Source organism: Pelecanus crispus, chromosome 15, assembly GCF_030463565.1.
Source record: "Pelecanus crispus isolate bPelCri1 chromosome 15, bPelCri1.pri, whole genome shotgun sequence".
Taxonomy (NCBI): Eukaryota; Metazoa; Chordata; class Aves; order Pelecaniformes; family Pelecanidae; genus Pelecanus; species Pelecanus crispus.
In genome coordinates, this window is record NC_134657.1 from 1,273,094 (window position 1) to 1,292,515 (window position 19,422).

General features: G+C 47.1%; 1 protein-coding gene across 2 annotated transcripts in view; it reads right to left on the reverse strand.

The window, feature by feature from the left end:
- Positions 1-17,489, reverse strand: part of ZBTB40 (zinc finger and BTB domain containing 40) — a 33,384-nt gene extending 15,895 nt beyond the window's left edge. The window contains exons 1-5 of one of the 2 annotated variants that reach the window (XM_075721638.1): positions 16,801-17,489; positions 15,989-16,122; positions 8,305-8,500; positions 7,630-7,772; positions 2,120-2,312 (exon numbers count right to left, since the gene is read on the reverse strand). In XM_075721638.1, the coding sequence (XP_075577753.1) occupies positions 2,120-2,312; positions 7,630-7,772; positions 8,305-8,500; positions 15,989-16,122; positions 16,801-17,467 (1,333 nt within the window). In that variant the 5' untranslated portion in view covers positions 17,468-17,489. Of the gene's footprint in view, positions 1-2,119; positions 2,313-7,629; positions 7,773-8,304; positions 8,501-15,988; positions 16,123-16,737 lie in introns of both variants that reach the window. The other variant, XM_075721637.1, reaches the window with a different exon arrangement.
- Between the last annotated feature and the right edge of the window lie 1,933 nt (positions 17,490-19,422).

Here is a 19,422-nt window from a genome sequence, read left to right on the forward strand (position 1 = left end):
CTAGAGTAACACCACAACCCTTTAAAGACACCCCAGTACCAGGACACAGTGGACTAATTCAAGAAAGAGGAACAGTGTTTATTTAGGGTAATGAAGAAACTTGGAAAAAACATAGTGTGTACTAAAAGTAATATATGATTGTACTTGTTGCCAAATTAGTTGATAAATAAAACTGGAAATTGCCAAATAGATGAATCTGAAAAGGACTTTTTTCACTGTTGGAGTTACTAAATTGGAGAAGATGCATAGTTATACTTTTGTAGGAGAAACCAAAACAAAAACTGCAGTTCATCCAAGACATCTGCGCGTGTTTTTTGTTTGTGTGTGGAGGTCTTTTAATCATTTTGGTTCAGTACCAAATAGAACAATCTATTATTCGCACAGCACTACTTGGGAAAACAGCAGCTAAATACACACAGCTTGGTGAAAAGGAAATACAGCCTCTGGGACCCAGAAGACACACAGTGCCAGGTAAGAAGAGAAAGCTCTCCAGGATGGTGAAGGAGGCAACGGCAGGCTGTGGGAATAATCAGTGGAACATTTTTGAGCTAATATGAAAAACTCCCTGGACAATGATTTCTTGGACACCCGAGTCTACTCCCTGGCAAAGCTAAGGGAACCTCATTGAGCACTTGAGCTCCGTAGGGTTTAGGTATGACTTGAATGTGCCCCACCTGGATCAGGGAATGGTTTACAAATAAAAATATTTTATTAGTCCCATAGGAATGTTTCTGATATTATTACACAAATTTGAGTAGTTATGAATGCCCTCTCAGTTCTGCTGCCGTACCAAGTTCAGCTCCATAACCAGAGCGTGCCCTGCACCACTGTGCAAGACATCCTCCTTTCTGTTTGCAGGACAGCACAGGACACCAAAGGCTGCTGTTAGTGGCTCAGATCATTTCCTCCCTCTTCATTTTCATGATAAGAAATATTTGTGCTTCTGTTTGTTCAAGCTGCAATTTGAGGAGATTCAGCTCTATGTAATTAAGGAATGCTCCTCCTTGGAATGGGTATTACCACTAGATAATTAACCATGTTGGGAGTCTGGTGTTTCAAGAAAGCAATCTTGCTTAACAAATGACAAAGCAAACTGTCTGTCGGGAATGTTTGCTACAGAGGAAATTATCAGAATTATGAGCACAGTTTTGCTTTCTGTTAAACACTAATTTACATTTCACTGCATGTTAATTTAGTTTTTAATTTTTAAGTGACTTCAGAGCTGGTGAAATTTTGCCTCTCTATCTGAACTGCTCAGGGGTGTGCCTAAACCCACCCAAACTTGGAACGCTGTCCCACCAGTCGAAAGACAAGGGCTCATGAGTCCCTGAACTACCATAGGCAGGCAATAAGCAATAAAACCCCACCAAAAAGGAGGAGAGGACTAGTTGTCCAAGATAAGGATGTCTAATGGGGACACTAAGTGTGAGGCTCCCATCAGCACACTCTGCTCCACACAGGAGAGCACAAGTCCGTGACCATGATACGCAGAAATGGATACCTGGATTTAGGACAGGAGCACAGCCCAACTAAATTTTCCTACAATCCTTCAATCACAAGGAATTCACAAAGACAGCCTCCAGGTAAGACGTTGCCTGTATTTAACATCAAGACATCCATATGAGTTTGGGGAAGTTTTAGGTATTTGCTTTCACAGCCAGCAAGTACCATGAGTTAAGTCACCTATAGACCAGTGTTGTTAAAGATGTCTTCACCTATGAAGTGTTTATTAGGTGAAAATTGTTCTATTTATTATGGAGACACATGGTGCTGCTTTTAAGTGACTCAAAACCAAAAAGTAATTTGACACTGGAGGGAACAGTTCTGTTTACCAGATATGATATCCTAGTTTCTACCCTATCAGTGTCAAACTCAAGGAAGGAACCCAACATGCATCTGCCCAACACTGCTCGTTTCATTGCAAAGCATGGGCCTCCTTGCTGGCATAGTCCTCCTACCCCCATGCTCCCACACCATTTCTGTTTGCATAAAATGGCCATCCCATTCCCTTACATGAAAGTAAGATTATAAGAGCACGCTGAAGTCCAGACAAGTATCCAAACTTCCTGACAATTCCCTGAACTGAGCTCCCGGACTCGGAAGTTTAGTGTACCCATACCTTTGCCATCAGAGACGTTTGCTGTTGTCATCAAGTTGTCTAGCACAAGCTGGAGACCAGGGAATGATGCTTTCACAGACCCCAAAAGTTTGACCAAACTTTCTGCTTTCAGGGTTTTCTCTTCATCCACCTTCCTGAGCAGATTGTCCATGGCTTCCCTCTGAGAGACACCTTCACAGCAATCCAAAACCACCTGTGACAAAGAAACACCCAAGACCCTGTTTGTGAGAGCTTCCTGCAAACTCCTGGATATGAATAGAGATCAGAGAAACAGTAAGAGTATCACAGTGCACAGCACTGCAATAAATCCATATTCACTGTTTCCACTAATTGGATTAACTGGGAGATGTTACAGGGTGCTAGTTACAGGAACATCTAAACATGTCCCAGATATATCTAACATGTGTCACCTTGAAAACTACCCTGGTGGATCGTTCCACCAAGGCTAGCTCTTGGAAGCGGCTGACAAGCAAAAAACATTTTTTCAAAGGGAACAAAAAAGACTTAAAGACAGGATTCAAAATAATATTTCATTTAATATTTTTAGCAAATACTTTTTAAATTGGCAGTCTCTTTTCCTTTGTCTCCCCAATTTTTCTGCTTGTCATCAAAAGGGATGGAGAGAGGGGAAAAAAATCCCAAACTCTCATTACTTAAATAAGCATCCTATTAATTGAATGATTATTTCTATGACAAGGCCACATGAGACATCTCTTACATGAGATGCAATCACTGTAGCTTGGAAAAGCTCTAGTATGCCAGTATAATACCTACAAGGCTCCTACAAGAGAAAGCCAGTTGACCAACACAGGTTGACCTCCTCTCTGCAAACACTGTGTTCCTAAGCGTTTGAAATGTAGGACTGGCAGAAACCCTGTAGGTCACCAGCCCAGCTCCCCGCTGTCATAAGCACTACACTACACAGTCCCATTAATAAAATTATTAAGATCTGTCCTAAAACTAGTTACATTTTTGCTCCCTTTCCCCTGGTTGGAAAGCTCTTCCACAGTCTCATTCCCCTGTTGATTCTTCTAATTTTCAGCTTAAATTTATTCATGGCCAGCGTATACCCATTTGTTCACGTGCCAACATTATCTTTTAGCTTAAAAAGCTCTTCTAAACTCTCTGAGGTGTTTACCCTACCCTTCCCGTCCAATTTCTTTGTAAGAGCACAATCATATTCCCTCTCAGTCTTCATTTCACTTGTGTAAATAAGGCAGCTCCTTTCGTAAAACACCTTCTCCACTCACCTCATCTTACAACTGCAGATCTGTCTCTGCTTCAATATGAATTCACCTTTTTTGAACAAGACTGGAAATGCACACAGAAGTTTCAGATGAGGTCTTAATTCTTAGTTCCCGTTACTGTCTCTAAACGCACCCCCTTCACTTTATACCACCACATCATTCAATTCTCACTACTTAGTTCTCCAGCCATGTAATTCTTCTCCCTCTTGCAGATCCTCTTCTGTATGGACAAAAGATCCCCATTTTGCTCATTGGCAAGTTTTGCCAAGCATGCTTTGATATTTTTGTGTCAATAACATTAGTGTTAATATTAAGTAAGTGCCAAGAATCCCACTGATAACATTACTCCAACCTGTCAGTCCTGCCTTCAGCACAATCTGTAGTTATTTCCCAATAAGATACATTCTTTTTTAATCTCACTGCTTCCTCTAGTTTAACAATTTCTTCACATGAAATTCAAATGCTTTGCTCAGGTCTAGATCAAGGCAGAAAAACCCATTTTTGTCTCATCAAATAAAGATTCCAGGTCAGGCAGAAACAATCTACTTCAACACCCTTTACTGCATTTTATCCCATTTTTTTGCTTACACACAGTGCTTCAGCTATATGCGTCCTCCAGCCTGTCCCAAAATATATTTCCATGCACCCACAGAGCTGGCTGCCTGGATCATGGCTTCTCTCTCCCACCTGTCTGTCCTGGTCATCAACTGTGGGGACCACTCTCAACTTGGAAAATATGGTAATAAGCCTTGCTGTCGCTCTCATAGCCACGTGTGTCAGCTCCTCCAGTCTGCTGGGGGATGCCCTTTGAGTTGTGGTTTCACTTCAGCTGCAGGAAATTTCTGTTTCCATGTCTCTCCTGGATTTGTCTCTAGGCTCAGTCATGAGTTTGAGGGTCATCTGTTCTCATTATTCTTTTTCTTTACTTGATCAGAAAAACGTTTGTTGCTTGTCTCAATATAGGCTGTGATGCCCAGCAGCCTGACATACCGCAAGACTCTCTTCATACCTCTGAAGTACATTTCTTCACCTGTTGGACATTTCAGCCATTCCTTGCAGGTCCCAAGTTATTCATTCACTCAGGTCTGTAACCTCTCATACAAATTCTCCTCTCTCGTTCAGGATGCAAACTTCAGACAGTTCTCCTACCTTTAACATAAAAGAAACTAATCCAACAGCTCCTCCTGCACTCTTACGAGCAGCTGATCTCATTAATTAGTTTCTCTCATTTCTAAAAATCTGTCCTTTTATAGCCAAAACTCTGTTAATGAACCTGTTGACATATCCTCCCATCTAATTCACACGGAACTGACTCTGAATCACTCAGTCTGAAGTCCCCTTTTAAGAGAACACAAAAAAGGGTACAAGAGCAGCATCCTTCTGGGGAGCTCATGCTGTAACCTACCACTGCTCCCAGGCAAGTGTCGACAGGCGCAGAAGTGATGTCCCTGGCAGTGGGAGATGCAGCGCTGACATTTTGAGACTCACTTTGACAACACCAGCTGAGACAGTGGGAAAACATCCCCCAATTCTGCTTGCTGGAGGACTTCTCCGTCCCCCAGCATGTCCGGTTAAGATTGCCCCTGCAACAGCCAGTAACCTGGCTTGTTTTGTCACCGATACCCGCCCTAGCTCTGAAGCAGTTTGGTTTGAGCATCAAGCTGTGTAGGCACTGGAGCCAAAGGGGAGGGAAAGCACATAGCTGAAAATACCCAAGTCCCCTCTAGAAGAGAGCCTGGGCAGAAGGAAAGGATGGACATTTCTACCGGCTACTCTGATGCTCTGGGTTCAGGGCTGTGTTGTGGACTGGTCGCCCTCTGCAATGACCTAAGCCATGGGACACCATGCATGAGAGGTTACCTGCTCTTCCTCTGTATCCAAGTTTATTTCTTTTAAGTGATAATCTGCATCCAAGCCATCCCCCAAATCCTCCACCCTACCTCCCCACATTACAGAAGCCTCAAAATATAGAAATGCTAGGTACAAAGTTCCCCAGAAAAACAGGTATTTACAAAGGGGCTTAGCAACTGGTTTTCAATCAAAGAAAATCAGACTTGCTCCATGCATAGCTTGGACCCAGGCACAGAAAGAACCCAGTTGCCTAGAAAAAAGGCTGTTACACATAAAACTTGTGCTTGTCTTGCTGAATAAATGCGTAGCTAATGAGGCAATGACTGTGAGAAGAAAAAGGAAAGCCTCATCTTTATGAACCCTTGGAGAACTCGATCCTGTCTGTGCCAGTCCAGAGCTCTCATGCAATGCTGGATGAATCAGGTAAGATGAAACCTTCAGAGGTGGCTGATAATTCCATGTTCGTTTTCCCAGTACCACATCTGAGACACCAGAGATCTCAAGTGCACATATGCCACAGGCCCACCGTTTTAATCAATTTAACTTCTGAAATAATTAAGTACTTTTGCACTTGTCTGGAGGGAAAAAAAACATAAACAAATAAACCAAGTCTGGGGAAAAAAAAAAAAAGGGCAAACCCCCCAAGGTCAGTCTACACTTGGCAATTTCTGCCTTATTTTCCCATGCCACAGTAGGGAAAGAGCAATGCACCCAGCGTCACCGAAGTGGTCCCCAAATACATTTGTTATTTTCTGGGAACCTGTGGGCTAAAACAAGAGCACAAAGGGATCCCATAGAGAGAAGGATTTTGTATTCGGAGCAGGGTTTGGAGGCTCTGCACCAAATGGAGCATTGAGTGAATGAAGAGGATAAAAAGAAATACTGAATAACACTACCCCCTCACCAAACAAAACAGGAGTCCCGTAGTATATGATGGTGCAATTAAAGACCAAGTCTTGTGCCCGAGGGGCAGAATTATGATGGCAGAAGGGTTTAGGTTTGTGGTTGGTTTGTGGTTTTTTTTTTTTTAATGGGAAGGGAGATGAAAAATGGCTGCATTATAACTATCTAATTTCATTAAGAAAAAGAGTGCAGGGAAAAGGTGCAGCCTTTAAAAGAAAGGCCGCACTGCAACATGAACAGGCATATATGAAAAATCCTAATCCCCCACTGCTGATGCAGCTTTCACGGCTCAGCTCCAGGCACCCCCCACGCAGGTCTCTGCTGACAGCCGCAGTATCCCCAGCAGATGCCGAGTCCTTTGCTGCATTCACGCCTCCCTTTCTCCTCTCACATCCCCAGTCTAGGCTCAGCCTTGCTGCTTCCCAGGGGAAAATTTATCAGCTGCCAGCCACACCCTAGCCCATGAGCACAAGGTGGATGCTTCTGTTGGCAGCACCTTCTCTGGCCCTCCTGCACCTAGCTGTGCCCATACTCAGGGATGCTCCACGCTGGACACTGGGTGAGGGACCGCGTGCAAGTGAGCAAGACATTACTGAGGGACTTACAAGACAGGCAGAGCTTCTTAGCCCACCTGTCATGGCTCTGGTCAGGCTCACTCAGACAGAAAGCAGACATCATTCATGCCACTGAGCACAACAGTGCCTTCCACACGTTATAATCCTGCATCAGGGGAACTAACTGATGTGACGAACTAGGACAGGAGGTCTGCAAGCTGCGTATTGAACACAGCATGCTAGGGCACCCTGCAAGTTTCAGCTGCACAGGCAGGGTATAGCCAGCTCCCCCCAAAACACAAAGGAAAGCAGGTTATACACAATATTTTGTCCTTTATCGCTTCCGCAAATCAGCATACATAATGCAATTGCTTACAGGAAAGCAACACCAACTGCTGCATTCAACACATCAAAAAAAAACCCCAAAAGCAAAACAAAACAGTCAGTGGATGTGCTACTTTTGCAGGCAACCGTGTGATAAGAGTTAAAGAAAAGAGTTAAAGCTGGGAGAGTCAGCTGAAAGGTAAGCTGATGGCCATGTACACAAGGATGTAACTGGCAAGCCAGCAGCACAGAGGTATTAGCGGTTCTGCTGAAACCAAACTCCACTACAGAGCCTTCTCTGGGCTCACAAAAAAGGCATTTTCAGGGCCTACGAGGAGTACCAGGCACCTCCTCTGCCCCAGGCTCCGCTCACAGGGGCAGTCTGACCCTGTACCAGGCAGTGTTCATCCTGGTCTTGAGGTTGCATTTGCAGCTCAGCTTTCACTGTTCCCACAGTTCAGCGCAGAAGGACCTGAGGCAACACATATGTGGCCCATGCTTTGCAAAAGGGAGGTGAAACTGCCAGGTGAGGCCAGCACATCACTTGGCAAACCATGCGGTAAGATGGTGCCTTGCAGACACACACCCCCCCCTCGCCCACAGAGGTTTCCTTATTTCTGATTTTTTTTACCCGCTTCTCCGAGGCAGTCAGGAATCCCTCTTCTGCCGCCTCCAGGAACTCTACGATGGGGCTCAGCTGTGTCACGCTCTGGATCAGCTCCTCCCTGCGTCCCAGCAAGCGAGCGGTCAGCGACTCTCCCTCGTCTGTGCTCTCTGGGGAGAAAAGGATTCAGAAACACAAGAGAAGAAACAAGTCAGTCTGAAGGAACTGACAGGCTCCTGAAGCGAGTGAGACTCTGTGAAAGATCTAAGTGAATAGCAAAGCTCATCCCAAGCACAAGCAGCAGAGGAAAACCACTTTACTATTCTCTTTAAACTCTATGAAAGGAAAATGTCTCATTTATCTAACAGAGCACAAAGCCATAAAGCAAGCTGGAGGTTAACACCAGGTTTGCAAGGCCACTGCTTTGTGTCAGACTCAAGTAAGAAAGGAGCTTTCAATCCTGAGGCTGGGCTGTGCTCTGACCCATGCTGGCTGCACAGCCATTGATCCAGCCCTCCAGGCAGCAATGGGGAGAGCCCTGCACTGCCCGTACCTCGCTGCTGCGGGACAGAAACGCTCCAGGATCCTGGCCAGCACGTGATAAATCTCCTGTGTCTGAGTATGGATACAGGGTTTCTGGAGACCTGCTTTGCCTGTAAGGTTGCCCGCTCACTTTGCCAGAGGCTGCACCCACTTCTGTACCTGTTTGCTCCACGGCTTCTGTGCTGCCCCCTTCCCTCTCCAGCAAAGCCGCTCTCAGCGTGGGATTCGTGTCTTGAAACAGCTTCAGTAAAGACACAAGGGTCTGAGCAGCCAGGGTCTGAGCATCCTTCACTTTGCTCAGCAGCTTCTTGAACACCGACTGTTCCCCTGCCTCTGCCAGACAGGCAAACAGAGCCTACAACAGAACAGGCAAACACGGAAGTTTTTAGTAACAGAGTCAACTGCCCTATACAAACCAACACAAAAAGCAGAATCCAGGGGGTTTTGTTCAGGGGACAAAAAATTGAACAAAACAAAAAAATAACCACATAGACACACACCATTGAACTCAAGCTCTGGTCTGCGGCCACCAGCCCCAGGAAGGAGGGCAGCAAATCCTACCTGACAGCTCTTATCTTTACAGCAAGTCCCACAAACTGGAGCTGGTTCCAGCACCAAACATCTCTTCATTTCTTCCCCTAACAGCCAAATGCCAATAATAAGTCTAAGAGACCTAATAAAACATGGTTTAAACACTGTTGCTTTGGAAGCCCAAAGTTTGGCCAGGGGATACTAGAGTTCACTGCAGAACAAGAAGAGATCACTTGCACAGAAAGCAGGGAGCATTTTAAGTGGTACTTCCAGGAATCTCCATCCTCAAGTCACAATGGAGTTGCTTCTCCTAGAGAAAGCTTTGGAGAGGAGGCATGCAAACTCTTGAGTCTTGTGGGCTCTCAGCACGCCTGGCAATCACGCCCAGAGCTCCAAAATCCACTCCAGTGACCCAAAACAGCAACCAGAGGCAAACATCCTTGCTCAGTTATGGAAATAAAAGGAAAAGAAATAAGCTGTAACTCTTGCTCCCATTTCCCCGGAGCCCTTTAGTGCTGTCAATATTGCCCCTAAAGACACACGCTCCCCAGCTCTCCAGGAGTGATGCCAGCCTTTCAGAGCAGGCGTCCTTTATTAGAGACTCCAGGGACGCTATAAAAGTACCTTTGAAGTGGAGAGCTTAGCCCAGCTCCAGAGAGAGCAGCCATTTTCTGCTGTCATTGTCATTTTTATTTCTATGATAAAAAGACTGAATGCAACTGCTTGGGGCCGCACCAGGGGAATGGTGGACTTGCTTTTCCTAGCAGGTGTAAATGCTCATATATTAGGGCAGCGTGACAGTGCAATGACCTATTGCAAAGAGTATCCACAGAGGGGAAGCTGCAGGAGTCCCAGCTCTTACCCGCTAACGGCATTTTTCCTGCCGAACAGAGAGACGTGGACATGAAGGGCTCTGTTATAAAGGAAGAAAGAAGATGCCGCAGACATGCTGAAGAACAAGCTTAAAGGTATTTTTTTTAATGCAAACATTAATTTGTAATGAGACTTGATAACCAGATCGTGTTTGTTCTCGAGGTTTGCATGGCTGGCCCCTTCCAGATCAAAATGATCCTGTAAAACACAAAGTATCTTGATTCTCACTGTCTTAAAGGTACTCAGCACCCTGCCAAATACATGTTTTTACTAATATGGATGAAAAGTAACTTGCATTGTCACAATATTCTTTTTCATTTTTATTTTTTTAAAATTAAAATCAGCACAGCATTGCTACCCAGAGCTCCAGATAACATCCTGTCCTCAGTGCATGGTTTTGGTTAATGGAAATGAGTTTTCAGAAACTGAAAGGCTCTGCTATTTATAGCCTCTTTCTGGAAGACCTTTCCTTGGACACATTGCTCAGTGGGAACAACAGCCTTTTAGCATTGTTTTGAAAGAGCACGCAGCACATTTTAGACTTACTTTGAAGCACTAACAATTCCCAAAGATCCTGGAAAGAACAGAGAAATACTGATATTAGCTGGAATCCCAGCTTCCACTCAGTCATAATGTGCCCATGCATTACAGCCTGATCCATTAGGTTTCACTGCCTGGGACACTCGCAAAGGCCTTCACGGCCGACTTGGCACAAATTAGCACACATCCAGCTTCCATACTGGAGGAAGAGATGGGCTCTCTGAGCAGGGAATCCTGCTGACCAAGATTTGGCTTAAGCTTGAGCTGTGCCACCAAATAGGTTCACCGTCCACTGAGGAGTTGGGTTCCAGTTGAGGGTGTCAGTTCTGGTGGCCACAACACTACTAACTCAGTAGCTCAGTACTGCTATGGTCAAACACCACAAAACAGCCCTCCCGGTTCATCTCAAACCTCCCCATGTCCATGGCAGCCCCAAGGCAAGCTCTGCACAGGAATCTCTGCAGGTAACGCCACAGGAGGTAGGTCTCCTATCTCTGTATCATCTCAACATCGTCCACATTTTTCCAGATTTCTTTCCTGACACAATCAATTCCTACACTACTGTGTCCCTTCACCCCACATCCTGCTCTGCCCCATTGCTCCTTTATTATCTTCTGCTCCTTCCAATGTCCCCTGCCACCTTGGCTAGTGTCATGGTTTAGCCCCAGCCAGCAACTCAGCACCACGCAGCCGCTCGCTCACTCCCACTACCCCGATGGGATGGGGGGAGAGGATCGGAGGAGTAAGAAACACTCCTGGGTTGAGATAAGAACAGTTTAAGAATTGAAATAAAGTAAAATAGTAATGATAATAGTAACAATAAAATAAAATATAATAATAATAATAATAATAATAATAAACAACAGAGCAAGTGATGCACAATGCAATTGCTCACCACCCGCTGACCGGTACCCAGACAGTTCCCGAGCAGCGATTGCTGCTCCCCGGCCAACCCCCCCGAGTTTCTATACTGAGCATGACGCCGTATGGTATGGAATAGCCCTTTGGTCAGTTTGCATCAACTATTCTGGCTGTGCCCCCTCCCAGTTTCTTGTGCCCCTGGCAGAGCATGGGAAGCTGAAAAGTCCTTGACTAGCATAAGCAGTACTTAGCAACAACTAAGACATCGGTGTGTTATCAACATTCTTCTCATTCTAAATCCAAAACACAGCACTGTGCCTGCTACTAGGAAGAAAATTAACTCTATCCCAGCTGAAACCAGGACAGCTAGGAAGATGCAAGACACTGCTCACGCAGAGCCACAATCTGCTCAGCAAGAGCTGAGTTAGCGCTGTGTCCTCCCAGCCAGGCACTAATCTCCCTCCTCACACCAATCCACAATACTCCTAGGAAGACAGTGCCTCTGGGAACTCCACCTCCCCCTCCAACAAGGTCGTGAGATTAAGTTTTTCTGGGCTGGGGACAGGCATGCTCAAAGAACAGCTGGTGGCTGGCCCTGCAGGGAGCAGCCCTGAGCTTGGGCTGGCCTGAACTCAGTTGGTGTGCCATCCTGAGGGATGTCCTGGGACACAGAGAGGACCCCAGCCAGATGGGCAAGTAATGTGCATCCCACCCAAGAGCGCAATGGCCCATAACTGAGACTAAAGAGGGATGTGGGGAAAGAGGGAGGGCAGGTCAGTGTGGCCACTAACCTCTTCCCTGCAGGGTTATGGCTTTTCATGCCTGATGCATGCTCCTGCTCCCACCATGCAAGCATGTCTCAGCAACAAGCCTCTTTAGCGGCTATTACTGAGTGATCTCCCTCAAGCATCAGCTTTAGAGAGAATGCAAGCACCCAAAGGGTGGTGGGGAGGGATCTGCAAGAGACAGGCTGGAAAGCCGTGGTGTTCAGGGCGACAGAAGAAGCCAGCTCCCTTCAGACCCCTCCCTCACAAGCCAAGGCACATTCAGTTACAAGACTCACCCCTGAAAGTGGTAAATCCTGTGCCTGTACCTCAATGCCACCTCCATGCCCCGAGGAGAGCTGCACTGGCCGTTCAGTGAGCTGCAAAGTCCCTGACCGCAGGAGGCTGGGCACCACAGGGAAACTTCCAGAGACATAATCATCAGTCCTCTGTGAACGCAAGCTACTTTGGGGTTTTTTACCAGTTATTTTTTTATGTGCGTAAGGTGAAGAAAATATAAAAAGCTACTGGAAATCTGCACAGACAGCCGCTGCCCACAGGGTTGGTGGCATGGACAGCACAGGGACTGGCTCCACACATCTGGACCACAGAGAAGCTCGTAGGCTATGACCATGGCACGAAGTCTATCGGCTATCACTGTGCATAAAATAATCAGAGAAAAAACAGGTTCCCATTTCTGGTTCAGATATCTGAAGCGCTTTTTCTCCAAGCCTGCATTTGTACGTGACTGATGAGGGAGACCCCAGTAGCAGGGAGGCTCCGTGGAGAACGCTGACCCCTGCTTGCTCCACACAAGAACAAAAGCTCAGTCCAAACTTTCACACAAGTACACCAGAACAAGGGGAAAAGTTGTTCTCCAGCTCTGTCACCACGAAATAAAACCCTCACAACCTATCACTCCTAATCAGGATGCAGAAGATAATGGGAAACTTCTTTCTTCTGCCGCATCTAGAAATCCCTGCAGCTGCAAACGAAGGATGACAATAATTGCACAGGCCCATAGGCAATGGAAATGATCCACAAGCACAGTGACATTTATTCTACGCAGGAGAATCAGCACTCCCCCACTTCATCTGAACCCAGCAGTAGAGGGAACAAATGAGCTGTGCAATAATTTGAATTGAGTTTCTCTAAGAGAGCACAGGAAGATAAGACCTGACACAAGCAAAGCTCTTCTACGCTTCCCCAAATTACTGCAATTTCAGTCTTGTTCTTATTTCCAAGCAGGTTTCATCCAGGCCAGAACCAAATTAGATACGAATAGTTTATGTGAGATACACAGAGAGATTCTAAAACAAAAACAACCCCAAAAATCACATCTCCCTAAACGGAAAAGCAACACGTCTGCATTTTTCAGCCCAGGGAGCAGAACATAATGTCAAACTTAGAGAGAAGCAACAATTCTCACAAAAGCAAGCCCTGCACCACAAACCTCCTTGAGGAAAAATCCCACGGCCTAACAGATCTCCACTGGAGGTAGCAGGAAATAAGGCAGCAACACCGGAGGGGAGCAGACAGGAACAGTGTGGGGAGCCAGGCACCCATGCAGGGACGAGCTCAAGAGCAAAGGAATAGAAATACAGAGGCTATGTCCAAGGCAAAATGCCACTGAAACCAGAGGAGCCTAAACACCAGGACAGCCTCGGTGTCAACAGGCAGGCTTGCAAAACCCCCCTGAACACCCACAAGCCCCACGCTGCCCAGGCTTTGCTGTCCAAAACACACCGCTGCTTGCCTATAGAGATAAGCCACCCACAAAAGGCTGCTGAGCAGAAGATGGATGTGCGTGAGGGATGGGAGATCTCCCCTGCGGCAGGGCAAGCACGCCCAGCCAGACTGCTTAGTGCAAAGAAACAGCATCTCACCAGCTTCCAAACCGACTTTTACTTGCCCTGAGGCACCCAAGAGACTTCAAGCAAATGACTGGCAAAATAATACAAAAAAGGGGAGGGGAAAAAAACAAAAAGGAGAGAGAGAAAAAAAATCCATTGACATCTACCACTGGCACAATCTCAGCCTTAATTATGCATCCCGAGCTGGGCTCTTTGGAGCTGAACTTGCACTTTAAGCATGACTTTAAAAACACCCTGCTGTGTTTCCCCCTAAGAAAACACCAGGCCTTTGCAGAGAAAAAGCTACTCCTTCTGCTGGAAACAGAACCCAGGCTCAGTGCTGGTGCCCACAGGTCCTGCTTGTCCCAAAGGGAAGCTCAGAGAGGGACAGAACTGGCTGAGCTCTTGCTTACAACAGGCTGCAGTCTGTCCCCCCGCCACTGCCCTGGGGCTGACACTTTTCATGCTTGTCACAGCTGAGAAGTGATTTTTCGGGAAGGCTTAAAGAAAATCCATTTCTCATTTATTCAGCGTTTATTTATAGCTGCAGAAAAATTGTCCAGCTGCTGTTTTGCGGTCAGACACCCAAACTGCCTCTCTGAGCTCCACAACCTCTTGCTTAGCTCCTGCTGCAACAGCTCATCTGGGAGCATAAAGGGCCAGGCATGGGTCTGCAAACCTCACCTGCTGGGTCTTGGAGGTGCTGAAGAAACATGAAACAACAGTTACTGGAAAGCAATAGAAAATGGGGCTGTTATGCAGAGAAGCAGCAAGGCAGCATGCCTGCCTGGGCACTCTGCAGGTGCTGCTCTGCCCTGTGACCATGGAGGCAGCACAAGCAGGCAAGGGAAGGCACGCAAGCACAGGTGATGCCTGCTGGCACAGGTGCATGGAGCTGCCAAATCCCTTCTGGCAGCACCCATCCATGTGGCACAGCACCCCCCCCAGCTCTGCTCCAATTGCCAAGGTGCAGAACAGGTAAAACCTTAAACCTGACTTATTTTTCAAGGCGACAAACAAACATACAGAAACCTAATCCTTCTCAGGGTGTGCAGGCATACTGAGAGCAATGCACTCACAGGTGCTTGTCAGCCCAGCCAGGCTTGGACTTGCTGCTACAAGCACAAATTAGGACCCACATGTCCCTCCTAAAGCCCCAGAGATGTTGCATTCAACATCATCAGGAGGGTCAGCAGCTAATGGAACACGGGCTTCCCTCCATGAACATTTAAAGGCTCGTCAGAAAAGAAACCTGCACTCCCCGACTCAAGGGAATTCTCCTCCCTGCTGTCACACAAGTTTTTTTTCTAATAAACATGTTGCCTTGGGTTTTTAGAAGAGAATGCCACCACAGCCAAAATGTCCCGTGGTCATACTGGTACTGGAGGGACCAAGTGACTTGAAACCAGACAGCTTCCCAGCCAGCAAGCGCATGGGAACCTAGACAGCATCGCAGCCTCCCGACCTAGGGAATAGCATTTCTTGGCTTCAAAAGGTCAGCTAACCACAGAGCCACTGAAGAGCTGGCAATAAAACAGTCACATTCTCATTTTTCCACATGCAGAAAAGGTACACAGGGCAGTTCATGCAGCCTGGTATGAAAAACGCACTATCAGAAACAGCCGGGGTGAGGAGAGCAAGTACAGTCCCATCCTCGCTCCACAGTGGCCACAGCTTCTTTCACAGACCCTGCGATCGCACAGCAGCGTGCAGCCAGCGTCAGTGCCCTCCCAGACCTGCCGCAATCATTTCCAAGCTCCGTGTCCTCCTGCACCACTGCTACACCGATACAGACGTAACCTGCTGTTTCTGTGGTGGCTTTGAGCCGGTACGACAGCTGGTATCTGGCTACCATTGTTCAGAGCCCAGAGTACCCTTCAGCATTAACCAAGCACCACACTCAAATATCCCCTCCAACAGTAATTCGAGCATCATTCATCAGTGACAACTGCTTTTAAAGCAGCACATCACCAGGAGAAAGTGCCGCAGGGCGGCACCCGTAACCCCCCTGGTAACGCTCCCCGCAAGCAGCCTCCCATACACAGAGCGGAGCAGATGCTCCACGGCAAGTCCTCGCTGAGGGCTCGGGAACTCTATTTTGGGATCTCGTATGTCAGTCGTTTACAAGTCAACACAGTTCCTGAAGTAAATGCCATAAACAGGAGAAGAGAAATCAGCGCTGGAGCTCTCCTACAACACAACAAAGATGTCTTCAGGGCAGGACGTACACTTCTTTACCTACATGCTCTTACAGGTTCTCTCCGGGGTGTTGCTCAGGTGAGCATGTCTTGCCCTTCAACCAACCAGGCACCAGAGCCCCTGTTTCCCATGAAACAATTTCTAAAGCAGGGCACAAACCATTCTAGCCCTCAGCAAGGTGAAGAAAAAGCTTGTATCATTTACCCAAGTAAATACACCTACCTCCTTTTGAGAGGCATCAATTTCTCTGCAGTCTTCTAGTCTTTTCAGCACAGCTCGGGCATCAGAAAGGGCCTCAGAGAAAACACTTTCATATCGAAGAAAGAAATCCAGTTTACAGCTTTTGCTCTCTGCTGCTGTGTGAGAGAAACAAGATAAGTTATTTGCTAATTGAAGGGATTCACAGAAAGCATGATGTGATTGAAAGGCATCAGTTTGTAACCAGCACATTGGCTATAATAGGGAAACTGTGACTCACAAATCCCTTCTAAAGATATCACGCAGTCTGGAGGGAAAACCAACAGTTTATTTAACACCAGTTATAAATGGAACATTTATTTTAAACCCAGTACAGCCTCTGTTTTCCTCCCATGCTGAACAGGAGTTTAAAGGATAAGGTAGCATTAGTAGGTAACCCTGTGCACTTACTGTTATACAGATTGCTTTATCAACCTCATGTCCTGCACTAATGCAGATCTCACTGTACATCAGATGTAATCACATGCATTGGTAAGAAAAGTTTTGCTCACTTTTTTGTGAGAGTGAAACAACTGCAAAGTCCAAAGGAGAGTACTGCACAGTGCCAAAGGAAGAAAGTCCCTGCAGAAAAGGGGTACACATCATGCCACTCCCAACCCAGGGTAAACTAACAAGAACAAACACAGAGGAAAAGATCCCCCATAAGAGCAAAACATGAGTCAATGCAGTTGCAAATAAGAGGCAATGCTGTGCCCAGACCTGTAAAGTCTCACCTAAATCCCTTGCTCCTCCTTTCTCCTCCGGAGGCTCAGCAAGGTCCTCTTCTGCACTGCCACCCTGCTCGGCACAGGCTGGCTGGTCAGGACAAGAGCTTGAATCCTCACGGAGGGATCTGGAGTCACTCGGCATTGCATCCTGGTGAACCCAGGTGTGATTCATGGTAAGTTGCTGGCCGAAAGGACAAACATCTGCTTCCATTTCTGCTTCTACAGGGCCAGGAGGAGGGGAAACTCTCAGAGGGAGGAGGATATCTGTTTTTCCTTCCACAGGTTTTTCGGACTGGGGCAGGTTATTAGCTTCAACATGGTTTCCATATGAGTCTGCTGCCTGGCCAGAGACTTCTCTCACTACCTGGTCCTGAGTCGAACAGCTGATGAGGTCCCTGAGGAGGTTTTTGCAACTAACAGCCACATCAAACATCTGCAGACTATCTGCCACGGAGATTACTTTGGTGAAGTTGTGCTTCCCCAGCGGGAGTTTGCCACTGTACATCATCTCCAGCAAGAGCACAAACTCCTCAGGGGTCACCACAGAAGCATCAATGGAGATGGTGTCTGTGCTGTCCAACAAGGATTTAAAAAGCAGGCTGGCAGCAGCCAAAACCACCTTGTGTGCTCTAAAATGAACATTCCCGATGAAGATGGTGCAATCGCAGAACTGCTGCTCTTTGCAGAGAGCGTAGAGCTGCTGCAGCAGCTGCTTGCTGTAACTGGGAAGCTCCATGGCACCAGGGTCTACTGGCCTCCTCTTGCCGTGGTCTCCACACTGCTTTCACAAAGCCCAGCTAGTGAAAAAACAAAGGATCCTGTTAGCACTTTGCTCAGGTAGTAGCAAGACAGAAAGAGTAAGAAAAAATCACTTTTCAGTTTACACCTCCTAGTAGCTTACTATCATAGAATCATAGAATCGTTTAGGTTGGAAAAGACCTTTAAGATCATCCAGTCCAACCATTAACCTAACACTACCAAGTCTACACTAAACCAATCAAGGGTAGACTAGACTAAACCATATCCCAAAGTGCCACATCTGCCCATTTTTTGAACACTTCCAGGGATGGTGACTCCACCACCTCTCTGGGAAGCCTGTTCCAATGCCTGACCACCCTTTCCGTGAAGATATTTTCCCTAATATTCAATCTAAACTTCCCCTGGTGCAGCTTGAGCCCATTTCCTCTCGTCCTATCACTAACTACATGGGAGAAGAGACCAACACCCACCTCACTACAACCTCCTTTCAGGGAGTTGTAAAGGGCAATAAGGTCACCCCTCAGCCTCCTCTTCTCCAGGCTAAACAACCTCAGCTGCTCCTCGTAAGGCCTGTGCTCCAGACCCTTCACCAGCTTCCTTGCCCTTCCCTGGACACACTCCAGCAGCTCAATGTCTTTCTTGTATTGAGGGGCCCAAAACTGGACACAGCATTCCAGGTGCGGCCTCACCAGCGCCGAGTACCGGGGGCACAATCACCTCCCTGCTCCTGCTGGCCACACTATTCCTGACACAAGCCAGGATGCTGTTGGCCTTCTTGGCCACCTGGGCACGCTGCTGGCTCACGTTCAGCTGGCTGTCAGCCAGCACCCCCAGGTCCTTTTCGGCCAGCCAGCTTTCCAGCCACTCTTCCCCAAGCCTGTAGCGTTGCATGGGGTTGTTGTGACCCAAGTGCAGGACCCGGCACTTGGCCTTGTTAAACCTCATACAGTTGGCCTCAGCCCATTGGTCCAGCCTGTCCAGGTCCCTCTGCAGGGCCATCCTACCCTCCAGCAGATCAACACTCCCACCCAACTTGGCGTCATCTGCAAAATGCTGCAGTTCAGTGGTTACAGGAAGAAGAGGCCGCCTTCCAAACTCACAGTCCCCAAATTCAGCAACTTACCCCACTAGAGCTGAAGACTCTAGATAATGTTCAAACATAAATACTTCAGAAAGAGCTTGGAAATGAGTACTGAGTCCCGGAAGTTATAAAAAGGGAGAAGAAACTCCCTGATATGCCTGTGCTAGAGCTCAAGGAGGTGTGAATGCTCTTCAGATCAGACACTGATGCTGAACTCAGTAGCCGGTTTCTGAAAGGGCAGGTGAGGAAGCAGTGCAGGAAGACCTGTTCAGACCATCTACCAAACACACAGGAGAATCTGAGGTGTTGGGTTTGAGCTGCGAAGCACTAAGTGGTTTGGGACCAGTTAATTTTCTCCCCACATCACTGCTAAGATCCACAGGGGCACACGAGTGTTGGAGATAGAGGCCTGCTTGCAGCCCAGGAACTTCAGCACCTCCCTTCTCAGCACACCATGGTCCTAACTCATAGACTTAGAAGTCTTTTCCACCAAGCTGTAATTTCTTGAAGAGGTCCACAGCCCTAATCCCATCTACCAGAGCCTCCCTCTTACCTTCCCTGCCCTCGTTGCAGGAGGGAGAACAGATAGGACATCTGCAACAGAATTTTATCAGCAGGATATCTGGACCTAAGCTAGACAAGACAAAGATGTTACTGCCTTGTCTACACACTAGGATGCCTAACACTTGTGCTGGCAATGATGCTGAAACAAAACAGCATGAGCGCTAGATAAAGAGCACCTGGATAGACATGATTTACATGACCTTCAACTGCTTAACATCGTTGCACCCAGCTTCCCACTGTCTCATAGAGAACAGGAGTTCTCTATGTTCTCTATTGTGTATCATTGC